Source organism: Loxodonta africana, chromosome 4 (genome assembly GCF_030014295.1).
Source record: "Loxodonta africana isolate mLoxAfr1 chromosome 4, mLoxAfr1.hap2, whole genome shotgun sequence".
NCBI lineage: Eukaryota > Metazoa > Chordata > Mammalia > Proboscidea > Elephantidae > Loxodonta > Loxodonta africana.
The window spans coordinates 116,200,302-116,213,707 of NC_087345.1; the positions used below are offsets into that span (position 1 = coordinate 116,200,302).

The window sequence follows — 13,406 nt, forward strand, 5'->3', positions numbered from 1 at the left end:
CCCACAAGTGAACATCTGAGAATGACAGCATCAACAAATTATGTGCTATAACACTGTATGCAGTACATATTACTAACGATGAGATGTAAAAAAAAAAAAAAAAGATGGTCCTAAGTGTGATTTGTCATAACTCCAATACATTAGAAACTGGGGACTCTCTGTACTGGCATATTTTCCAGATGCTTAACAATCTAATGTAATATTACTCAAAGTATAATCTAGGATCAGCAACGTCTATCAGTATTACCAAAGAATGTTTTAAAAAGAAATGGAAATTCTCAGGTCCCGCTTCCGATCTACTCAATCAGAATCTTGAGCGTAGACCCCAGCACTCTACATTTTAACAAGCTCTCCAGGTGGTTCTTATGCAACCTCAAGTTTGAGAAGCACTGACATAAGCTTGGTTGTGTGCTGAAATCAAACTTGGAAATTCCAAAAAAGATAAAGGCCTGTGTACCACCTACAGAAATTCTGGTATATTGGTCTGGGGTACAAAGTACAGACTAGGCATCAGAGATACTTATAAGTTTCCCAGGTAATTTTAATATGCAAAAACACTTGAGAATCACTCAACTAAGGCACACAAGAGACGCTAGCATTGTAGTGATTCTTCACCAACCTGTGATTACATAGCAGTCTTATTACATTTTTTAACACTGAATATTCTTTATGTCATCTAACTAGTTTCTAGTAACAAAAGGATCCTGATTTTCCTTTAAGGAAGCTTCCATCCCATCTCACTCCTACTTCATATGGTTCATGCAGAGCTGATTTCAATTCTATCCCTATCCCATACCTACCACTACATGCAGGAGCATACATATGATCCAGGCTTGTCCAGTACATTCCATCCTTCATGACACAGTGATTGGTTCAGGGCATATCACCCAAACTAGGCCAATGGGACTTGATTCCAGGACATTAGTTGAAGCTATTAATTTTGGATGAACCAAGCTATCTCCTTCCAATCTTCACCTCTACCTCCCATCATACCCCGCCTCCCTAAACTCCACCCCCACTACAACAACAAAACCCAGTGCTGTCAATTCCGACTCATAGCAACCCTATAGCACAGAGTAGAACTGCCCCCCCGCCCACACTAGAAGGGCTAAACTGGTAAAATAAGCCTGAAACTGCTGATCACTATAATTGCCACTCTTAAGGCAAGTCTGCCCAAAATAAAGCTAACACAGAAGAGATAGAAATAATCCTATGACATTGTTACAACCTCTGGATCCATCTATGTTTGAACTCAAGTTGTCTCAATTTCACGTGCCAATAAATTCCTCCTCCCTTAAATCTAATTTTCAAATTATCATCCTCAGTCAAGAGTCTTGACTACTGCATTATCAAAATATTAAAATCTGTAATCTTTTTGCATGTGGGTGGTTTGGTTCATACCTCTTAAAGAAATGAATAAGCAAACATCTACTTATATGAAGTAGATAATTATTGCTCCACGCCCCTCACCAAGATCACACCTACAAAAAGTAAATACAGAAAAAGGAAACCTGTTTTTCTGCCAGTTTCTCATACACACAGAGAAAGCTAAACACAAATGAACACACAGTTTTGAGCACCAGGTAACTTCATGAAAAAGCCAGGTGATAAAATCAAAACAAAGGAGAGTGCAAATAAAAACAAAATAGTAAGGACTGGTCTTAAAATTTTGAGAGGGGAGGACTTGAAGGAAGATACAATGTATATTACTTAAAACTCATGGAGGAATCTACAACAGAACATTATGTCCCAGAAATATTTACCGAACAAATAAAACAGGTAATTCAAGAGAAGCGTTACATATAACAGGTGTTTAATGCCAATAAATTTCATTTGCTTTTTTTTTTTTTAATAAATGAAAAATGTCATCCCTTTTTTTAGTTTTTACCCCAGGTTTCTATGAGACCCTGATTTGCAAAACGTAAAATGTAGTTATAGAATTGACCAGTTCTTCTATGTGATTGAGCTGGGAGTGGACAGAATGACATCTGCATGCTAAATACTTCATAAGAGTATGGCCAGAACTCCAGGTTAATAGGATCTGTGAACATGAACAGCTGCTAAAGAGAGAACATCTACTCATTTTAAGTACAGTCAACCCTCGATACCCATGGGGGATTGGTTCCAGCCCCCCTCCCCCAGAAATACCAAGTCCCTTTTATATAAAATGGCATAGTATTTGCATATAACCTACTTATAATACCTAATACAATGTAAACACCACGTAAATAGCTGTTTCATCATAACTGAAGACTTATTCTGGAAGGTAGCCTTTCTTTTCTCGGAGCTTCTTGAGCTCTCCTGAGAATGCTGATGCTGCCTGGGCATCAGCTGATGCAGATTATCCTGTGACCTTGAAGCTCATGAGGCTGCAGCGCTTTACACTGCTAGCCAGTTGTCCCTTACTAGCCTGAAACTCCTTCCTCTTGCTCTCCTCGACCCTCTCACACTTAGCCTTTGAGGGATTGCTTTAACCACTTTGTTGCTTTTTAGGAGCCACTTTTTTCACAGAAACCAAGGGTATACACAAGTAGCAAATGAACAAGATGTGAGGCGAACCATGCTCAAACAAGGAGCACTGGGGAGAGACTGAGGATCCGTGAAGTGGCAGGAGGCTACAGCAGGGGATGCCTATACATTATTTCACTCGCCTGCATTCAGCATTGTGCCCGACATGTGGCAATTCAAGGTTTGCTTTTTGGAACTTACTTTTTTTTTTCTCCTCAAATATTTTCAATCCACGGTTGGCTGAATCCATGATGCAGAACCCATGGATACGAAAGGTCGACTGTACCTTGTCTTTCTAGCAGAAAGGTGGTTAAATAAGGGACTGAGCCAGAATTTGGACAGATTATGTGATGCAAAAGCCATAAAATACCCCCATAACACTTCACAGAATTAGTTGAGTTTTCATTCTGAGGCTTTACCATTTTATTTGCAGTCTGAATATTAGCAAGTCACAATTTCTCTGGGTCTCATATTCCTTACAAGGAAAAGAAAGTAATTAGCGTATTAAATAATCCTTAAGCTTTCCTTCAGATCTTGTATGATTATCTACATAAGCATTTAATCTAATCTATTCAAACATTTCAGTTCAATAATGACATGTACTTCACATCCATTTTCATACACAAAGGCCATGTATACAGACTGACTTCCCATTTCATGCAAATTTCCTAGCCTCAATAAGTGATGCTTTACTGCACTAACATCAAGACAAATGCTACTTTTCCTATACTCAATAAAGATGTGTTTGAAAATTTTAAGGTTTCTGATCATTTCCTCAAATATCCACTGTCTTTATTAGCCATCATCAAGTTGCCCTGTCTTAGGTACCTAGTGCTGCTATAACACAAATATCTCAAGTGGATGGCTTTAACAAACAGAAATTTATTCTCTCACAGTCTAGGAGGCAGGAGTCCAAATCCAGGGTGCCAGCTCCAGGGGAAGGTTTTCTGTCTCTGCTGGCTTTGGGGGAAAGTCCTTGTCATCAATCTTTCCGTGGTCTAGGAGCTTCTCAGTGCAAGGGACCCTGGGTCTAAAGGACATGGTCCCCTCATCATTCTTCATTCTTGGTGGTAGAAGGTCCCCCTGTCTCTCTGCTTATCTCTTTTATATCTCAAAAGAGATTGACTCAAAATACAGCCTAAATCTTGTAGATTGAATCCTACCTCATTAACATAACTGCCTCTAATCCTGCTTCATTAGAATCAAAGAAGTTAGGATTTACAACACAGAGGATAATCACATCAGATCACAAAATGGTGGACCATCACACAATACTGTGAATCATGGCCTAGCCAAGTTGACACGTTTTTAGGGGACACAATTCAATCCATAACAGTCCCCTATTCATGAAATATCTACTAATATTCACTAACTGCTCCCCCTCATGGAAGCTTTAATGAAAAAGAATAAATAATCCTATCACCTCAGCAGAATTTCATTTTTACACATTCCCTTTAAGTTTTTACACAAGCAGAGTATTGCTTGAGTATAGCCACAGTTAAGATTTATGTTCTAAATTTTTCAAACTCTTAACACTGAATCAACCATTTTACAGTATCTTAGACAATATCTGAAATTATCATTTCAATAGTAGTATAATATTCCTTTGTGCTGATGTATTTTGGCTACATCTGAATATAATGGATTTCTAATTGTTCCAACCAAAACATTTTATAACATATCAATTTTCCTCTGTGAGTTACTATATACTGTCCTACTGGTTTCCCATAGGGAACATTACCATTTCCTCAAGCAGTTGAGCACTGGACTACTAGCCGAAAGGTCGGCTGTTCAAACTCACCCAGAGGCACCTAAGAAGACAGGGTTGGCAGTCCCGTTCCTGAAAGGTCACAAAGCCTTGACAATTCCATAGAACGGCTCTACTCTGCACACATGGGGTCATCAATGGCAACTAACAACAGCAACAACAACCCTCAGCATTGAAAGTCAGCATTTTTTAGTTCTGTTCTTTCAAAAATGTGCAATAATTAATTCTAAACTGAATTTCTTCCATTAGGTCTGTTGCTGGGTGATATCTAATTAAGCTTCAGCCAGGATTCCCAACAAGAGACAAGTTTTAGAGAAATCCTTCATAAGAAAATAATTTCTAAATGCTTTTGAATTTAAAAAATAAATTCTAAGATGTCTACAATACTTAGCAGCTGCAGAAAAGTTCAAATAAAACAGATCATGATAAATTCCGGTAAGTGGAAATACTAGTTAAGCATTAACTTAGTGGAAATGAACTCTGTGCCTTTATTTCTCCCATTCTCTCAGCCTTCTCCATCTTTGCCTCAACCTTTAAAGTCCACTTCAAATGGTATCTCAATGGAAAACCATCTAATTTCCCAGTATACCCACAGTAAACTACCTGTACCTTTTCTGAAAGCCGTTTCTGCCCTTCTTTGTATAATATTTAGCTCACTTTTTTCAAGGTTATTGTCTGTTACGGACTATACATTACTAGGACAATAGGGACTGTTTGAATTCTTTTCCTCCCCAAGATTAGATCAAACATATCAATACCTTTTATATTCAAAGCAGGTACTCTTGATCACAATCATAATAATATAGCCTCGTGCAGCTATGGTTGAACAAGCCTAAGCAGAAGAGTACTGCGAACTTTGATCTAAGGCTCAATCAACATTTACTAAAGCTGCAATGAATCAGTTCAGTTTGCTGGCTGCATATTAGCCTGACCTAACAATCAACAGTTTACTGAAAGTACATGACGATTCAAACATTAAAGTTCATACAATGGCTCAAAATGTGATATCTAACTAAAGTCAAATTGCTAATACCAAAACCCAAACTGAACTTGTTGCTGTCGAGTCAATTCTGACTCATAGTAACCTATTAATTAATAACTCAAAGATTTTTTTTTACCATAAATATACAACATTCATTTTTTACCGAGAAGAGTTAAATAATCATATCATCCCAAATTTCCATCCCTACTCCAGATCTCTTCAGGCTGCAGAACCATCATTTATTCAACTGCTGACCAGATACTTTAAAAGTATTTCAATATACATATTTGAAATAAAGCTATATCCCTTTTTAATAATCATTTATAATTCAAACATTTTATTAATTCAAACTTGCTTCACCTTATTTTTCTTTTTGTTTTCTGTGTCTTCTGGTGATTAACAAAATACGCCAAACAATTAAAATGACCTAAGAGAATCACAACACAATCTTAAAAAAATATTAAATAGCAAATGTCACTACTCATCAACTAACCATAGCCTATCACACAGAGCTCTTTTTTGTCATCTTCTTCTGCCTCTTTCCTTAGCCTCCACTCTGCTTCTCTTCTTCAAAACTGTGGACCAACTCAATACATCACTTATGGCAAGCCAACTATCATAAAATTGAATGTGCAGGTAGTTCCTGACTTACAACGGGGGTTCCATTCTGACGACTCCATCATAAATCAGTTCTGACATAAGCTGAATACCTCTTTTTTTGGTTGTTTTGTTTTCATTATTATTGACTTTTATTATCAGTATCTTTATAAATATGATCTTTGTCTTTTCGGGTTGAGAACATTACACATAAACTTAGATATATTTTAATACAAATATACGTAAAAATTTACACCAACAATGAGGAGGGGTTGAACAATGTTGGCATTTTGTCAGTTGTAGTAGTAACTTCACATTTGGAAGGTTCTGGATCATCTGGATTACCCCTGGGAACGAGGATGGCGTTTCTAGTCAGAAAATTAGTGAGAGTTGTCTGTATGGTCCTCTTCTTTCATTTTTCTTCATATATTACACAGTAACATCTCATTGCTTCCCAAATCTGCCTATCGACTTTATCAGCAAAGAGATCAGTGTTTGGGTCCACGTTTTCAATTAACTGAAGCCCCTGATTTAGTTTAAAAACTACGTCTACACGGCAGTGCTCTGAAAGGTAAATCATAAAAGTGAACATCTGCAAGTGAACATCTGAGAGTGACAACATTAGCAAATTGTGCTGCAACACTGTCCCAACAAACCCAGTGCAACACTGTATGTAGTACATATTACTAACGATGAGATGTACAAAAAATATTAAAAAGGACAGTCATAAGTGCAGTTCACCATAACCTGAATACATCGTAAAGTAGGCAACTATCAGTATTAATGCATGGTTTCTGGCATTCTGTTTTCTTGTTATGAAGTGTGTATATGCATGTATTAGTATCACGCATATGTATTACAAATAAGTAGATCTAAAAGTACAGAAAAAGGGATATTTAACACAAACGTTTGTGACCCTATGCTCCCAAGTACCAATGTAAACTTTGACAAAACCTCTGTGTTCTTGATCAAAACTGTAACTAGTCTATATATTTTGCTTGAGGTTATTTAAAAAGATCTATTATGAAAAGCTTTCCTGTTAAAAAAGAAACTTTATAGTAGGCCTAATGATTATTATTTAATTATACAAAACAAATCATTAGGGAAAAGTATGTGTTCATTTTTTTTTTCAAGTTTATTGCAACTTCAAACCTATAAATTTTCAAAATAGGGTTTTTTTTCATAAGTAGTCTAACAAAGTTTGTATTACTAGTTTCCTTTGCATTTTATTTTCTTTTCTCAATGAGTAAGAAGAAAGGTTCAGTTACTCGTGCTTAGTATTCTTTTCGGATGTAAGCTTAGAAACCCTGATGGCATAGTGGTTAAGAGCTACAGCTGCTAACCAAAAGATCAGCAGTTTGAATCCACCAGGCGCTCCTTGGAAACTCTTTGGGGCAATTCTGCTCTGTCCTATAGGGCTGCTATCAGTCGGAATTAGCTTGACGGCAATAGGTTTGATTTTTGGTTTTTTACTAAGCTATGTGATTTCACGCAAATTGCTTAGCATCTTTGCACCTTAGTTTTCTCATCAGTGGAATGAGGTAATAGTATTACCTACCCCTATAATTGTTGTGAGTTGAATCTATTAACATATGTTAGGAATTCAGAACAGAGCCTGGCTCATATTAAGTTGTATTAGTATTAGCCACCATTATCACCACTTTAAAATGTCATTTCCCCAATCTTTCCTTATCATATAAGCCCTGGCAATTTTAATATTCTTGTAATATACCCTTTACTAATAGTTTTCAGTACTAACAAAAATATAAAATCTTGAATTTTTAACATAAAATAGTCTCTTCAAGATAAAAACAAAAAAGGGTAAAATAAATCTAGAACAGGAAGAGCAAATGGGTAGTAATTACCTAAAATTGCTTAGGACGGATTCTACAGTCTCATATAGGTTTAAGAGGATAGAATTACAAGACTGGTTAGTGCTGTCTGTCATGAGCGGGGAGTGGGGAGACGTAGCAATTAATATTTGCTATGGAAACCCTGGTGGCGTAGTGGTTAAGTGCTATGGCTGCTAACCAAAGGGTTGGCAGTTCGAATCCACCAGGTGCTCCTTGGAAACTCTGTGGGGCAGTTCTACTCTGTCCTATAGGGTCGCTATGAGTAGGAATTGACTCGATGGCACGGTGTTTGGTTTGGTTTTGGTTTATGTCATATCCATATGGTGTTTCCATATACTTCAAGGATCATTATAATACACAGCCATAAATAGTTCCTAAAAGAATTCTGTTTGGATTTTAAAATTTAAAGATTATGCTTCTAAAAACATAATAGATTAGAAATATCCATGATAATCTACCTGAGTAATATTTTGATACATATTTCAGCTAAAATCAAGTTGTTGGAAGCTCTGTAAAACCCTGGTAAAATGTGTAAAGTCTTAAGGAAAAAAATGTAATAATTATAAAAGCTAATAATTCAGTATATAGTGCCTAACATAGCTCAGGCACTGTTCTAAGCTTTTTACATGTAGTAACAGAGTTAACCCTTACAACAACCCTAGAGATAGGTACTTTTATTATTCCCATTTTTACATGAGAAAATTAGGACACAGAAAGTTTAAGTGATACAATCAGATTCACACAGCCCACAGTGTTCAGGCAGATTGGTCCCACAGTTTTATTCTTAATGACAGAGCTGCTGTTGTGGTGGTGGTTGTTAGCTGCCATCGAGTTGGCCCCAGACTCATAGTGACCCCATGCCTAGTGGAACAAAACACTGAACTATCCCCATGATTGGTTGTGGGTTAGACCGTAATGATCTATAGGGTTTTCACTGGCTCATTTTTAGAAGTAGATCACCAGGCCTTTCCAGTCTTAGTCTCAAAGCTCCACTGAGACCAGTTGAGCATCACAGCAACACACTGCCTAATATAAAATTTTGACACAGTCTCTGATTCTATAACTTTCCACTACAATCAGTAAAAGAGGAAAAAAAAACTGCTCTAGTCACCCAGTTTCCATCATGTGAACACACAGTAAAAGGAGGTAAGAATCTCTTGAATCTGAACTTTTGATAGGTAAGTAATATCCACTGGCAACAGTTAAACTGATATACAAAAGTTTCAATTTGATGTATACGGAATAATTACTTTAACCCAAAAATTTGGTCTTTGTCCTTGATTTTTGGAAAGTAACCTCCAAATCCTTGAGATTTCCCAAGTAAATGGAGTATCTTTGTTTATGCTAATGAGGTGAATGTTGAATGGGCTATTGAATGGAGGCTGGCTATGCCAGAAAGAACCACAACGTAGTGTCACCTCGACCTCAGGGGAGAGAAGGGGGAGGAATCAGGATTGAATTTAACCAAGTAAGCAATAATTCAATAAAGCCCCAATTAAAAAATTCTGGGCACTAAAGCTCAGGTGACCTTCCTAATTTGTGCTAGACATCAATAAACCGGGAGGATTATGAATCCTTGTGGCCACAGAAACTCCACATTTGGATGACTCCCAGACCTCAACCTATGTGTCTCTTCTTTACGCTGGTCCTGACTAGTATCCTTTTTAATATAATAAAATTATAATCCCGAGTATGGCACATTCCTGAGTTCTGTAAGCCATTCTTTTGAATTATCGAATTAGAGCTAGTAGTGGAAACCCACAAACTTGTAGTGAAGGCGTCCTAGAGACCCTAACCTTACAGCTGATTACCTAAAGTCTTGCATAGACTTGGCAATTTGTAGAACTATGCCCTTTAACTTGTGAAATCTGACCTAACTCCAGGTATTTAGGGTCAGAAGAATAACTGCATTTGCAGTTGGTGTCAGTGAAGACTAAATTTAGAGTTGATGTAGGAAGACATGCATCTTAATATATTAAAGGCAGTTTAGGATTATCAATGTATAGTGTATGAAAGTGTGGGCTATACAAGGCAGTTAAGACTACTAAAAAAAATTAGACCAGTAAAAAATGGCATTTCTCTTAAATAACTTTTTCTTAAATCTATTGGACACTGACTCTTAAAACTAATATTTTCCTGACTATTTTAATTACTACGAGGACCCCTGGTGGCACAGTGGTTAAAGTGCTCAGCTGCTAACTGAGAGGTTGGTGGTTCGAACCTCCCAACCACTCCAAAGGACAATAATGTAACAGCCTGCTTTCATAAAGATTACAGCCTTGGAAACTCTACTCTGTCCTACAGGGTTGCTATGAGTCAGACTCGACTTGATGGCAACAGGTTTTAGATACTACCAAAGCTCATGTTGTCTTTTTCTCTAGCAGACTTAAAGGATGAATTTCTGTATCTGACTCCTATCTCAGCTTTTCCTTTGGTCCAATTTATGCAGCTATTCATTTTATAATCCCATTATATAGATATTTGTTTTGTGTGTGTGTGTGTATATATACATACAGCTAAAAACTATAGCTGACTTTATCTAACAACTAAAAACTAGTGTTCTAACAGCTGTATCTAACAGTTGAAAACTAGGGTTCAAATTAGATTTCTAAGCCAAAATATTTAAAAATGTTATTTGATACAGGTTTAAAATAGGTAGATGACTGATACTGATTCATTCTGCTTTTAATCAATGTGTTAATAATTCTGAAAGAACATCCATGGACCCCTGAAGACCTTAGATCCTTTCAAGAAATTTGCAAGATTAAAACTGTTTTTGTAAGACATTACTTGCCTTTTTCATTCTCATTCTCTCATGATTATACACTGTAGCTTTCCAGAGGCTATATGACATCTCATAATGTCATCACTATGATGGATAATAGAATATATGCTTGTTATTTTCTTTTGTCTTAAAATTGTTTTAATTTCTTATACAGTTAAGTATTGGAAACCCTGGTAGCGTAGTGGTTAAGTGCTACAGCTGCTAATCAAAAGGTCGGCAGTTCGAATCCACCAGGAGCTCCTTGGAAACTCTATGGGGCAGTTTTACTCTGCCCTATAGGGTCACTATGAGTCGGAATCAACTCGACAGCACTGGGTTTGGTTTGGTTTGGTTTTATGGTAAGTATTGTTTTTTTTTTTTTTTTTATTGATAAATATATTCCACATAAGGTGAAAGCTCCGTGGGGTCCTCAATAAGAGATGTAAAATGGTCCTAAGACCAAAATGTTTGAGAACTGCTGGTTTAACCTATAAACTTGATGTTTTCAAATCAAGCCCATTTGCTAGAGTTTTCAAGTGTAGACAGAGAATTTTAAAATACAGCAACTATGTAAAATGATCAAGTATATTCAAGACATTATTCTCACAGAAAACATACTGAACTTAATAATGAAAAGCTGAAGGCTAGCAAAGATGTGTTAGCATTATTAATAGAAGAATCTCAGTAAACAGGAACTCTGGAAATACGAGCAATTAAGAAACAACACTTGGAAATAAGAAATGTGCAACAACTCAGTTCAAACACCACTTAAAAAACATGGGACGCCCTGCAACCCTCTGCAGCAGGTTAATCCAAAAATCTCTTGGGGTCCTTTCTTCTGCAAAAGAGTCAACAATGACAATTTCAGATAAAAAGGGATCTATTTGAAACAAACAAAACCAAAAACCTGAAGGAAGGAAAGTTTATAAGTTAACCAAATAGTTGTTCAAAGAAAGAAAAAGCAATTTTAAAAATAGCCATTTAAAAAAAAAATTTAGAATGCTACAAATTATACTTATAAATCTCAGGATGACACTACATAAGCAAAAGCATAAAAACATAACTATTAGCACTAACAGCACATGAAAAGTATTTCCTAAGAGCAAGTAACATTTCCAAAATGAAAAATTATTGGAAAAAAAAAGTACCTAAAAATGGCCGGGTTGCAGACATGCTTTGGATCCAATGCTTCTCCTTGTATAAATTCATAGCACAGTCCGTTATTGAAGGTACAGTAGAGCTGTGGTGCACAGCCATGTGCCTGCAACACTCGAAAACTCTTCACCTCCTCATCTCGATCAACTAACAACTCGGTCTTATTGCCATAAATTCTCACCAGGACTACATCCTCCATTGTGTTACCCACATAACAGCCAATAAGTTTATTTGTGATTCCATCTGTGAAGAGCTGCCAAAAAAGAAAGAAAAGCAATTATCTAATTTTAGGGAATGAAATAAAAATAACTTAAAAATAATGAGTTCAGTACTAATTAAAAGATACATACTTTTTATCATAAAAGAACCTTTGTGTACAATTTTGCCTACCATGTCTATAATTTTAATTCTAGATTTAAACAAAAAAGAATGCTGATGTTTAACACATCACCTTCAATTCCTTTAACATCATGCCTTCATTGATCCATGTGTTAACTATTCACTCTGTCTCCAATATTTCTCATTTGCTTACTTTTTAATATACTTATTTGCAATTCCTGTATTAGTGGTTTCTGTGAAATCCTAAAGGATTGGGAATAGGAAGTCAAGTGGGCAACACTCTGCTATCCCTCATACGCAAAGGTATGCACATACACATACAAATGAGAGCATCTTGCTCTCATTTATTTTACATACTGGACTTCAGCACATGATTTTATTTGAGCAAAGGGTTCCAACCTTAGAGAAAATGTTGAAAATCACTGATCTAAATCATCTAATGGGCCACTTTCACAACCGACCAAGAAGTAAAAGGGACATGAGTCACCCTCCTACTCAAAACAAAAAACAGACAAAATATACAAAAAAAAATAATTTTCATGAAAGCGAAAATCAGATGACAAAAAACAGTACCCCTAGAGAGATGGGAAACAAATGAATTGAGCCCTACAATTGTCCCAGCTTAACACCCTGCAAGAATTCCTAGACCCTAGTGCAGAGAGAGAAGCAGAACTCAGAGCCAGGTGGGCTCCTCAAGTTGAACAAATGAGACACAGTCCAAGAAGACTAAGACAATTAGAGTCTGCAGCACTGAGTATTGAAGTAGAGGGAAAATGAGAGAAGTTCTGAGTAATAATCCCACTGGGTAATAAGCAGAGTACTGACTGGCTCATCATATAAGGAAACTACCCCAAGCTAATGAAAGGACCATTCAAAAGCATAAGAGGAAAGAGTGCCTGACACTCACGATGGGCTAGGAATGGTGACTGTTCTACCACCCAGATGGAAAACTTCATGATTCATGGGTTAATCAGTAGAGTACTCTGAATGGTCTTGCGTCAGTCATGAATAATAATTAGCCCTAGAATAAATGCTGCACTGGCCCTGCCTCACAAATGTTAAACACAAGGCCCAAAAGATTCAAGCTATTTACAAGTACCTAACAGCATTCCAGAACAAAACTCAAAAATATTCATAGGACTACAAAAAAAAATCCAATGCCTTAACAAAATATATTAAAAAAACGTTCTACATCCCACTTTGGTGAGAGGCATCTGGGGTTTTAAACGCTAGCAACTGGCCATCTAAGATGCATCAATTGGTTTCAACCCACCTGGAGCAATGGAGAATGAAGAACACCAAAGACATATGGTAAAGATGAGCCCAAGAGACAGAAAAAGCCACATACATCAGAGACTCTGAGACAGTGAGACAGGACTAGACTAGAGCAGAGCCAGCTGGCCCTTACCACCACCACTCCTCCACCTCACCAGCACAAAG

General features: G+C 36.8%; 1 protein-coding gene across 2 annotated transcripts in view; it reads right to left on the minus strand.

The window, feature by feature from the left end:
- Nucleotides 1–13,406, minus strand: part of ETNK1 (ethanolamine kinase 1) — a 58,577-nt gene that overhangs the window by 31,689 nt on the left and 13,482 nt on the right. For both annotated transcript variants that reach the window (XM_003405693.4, XM_064284487.1), the window contains exon 2: nt 11,621–11,880. In XM_003405693.4, the coding sequence (XP_003405741.2) occupies nt 11,621–11,880 (260 nt within the window). The remainder of the gene's footprint in view (nt 1–11,620; nt 11,881–13,406) is intronic.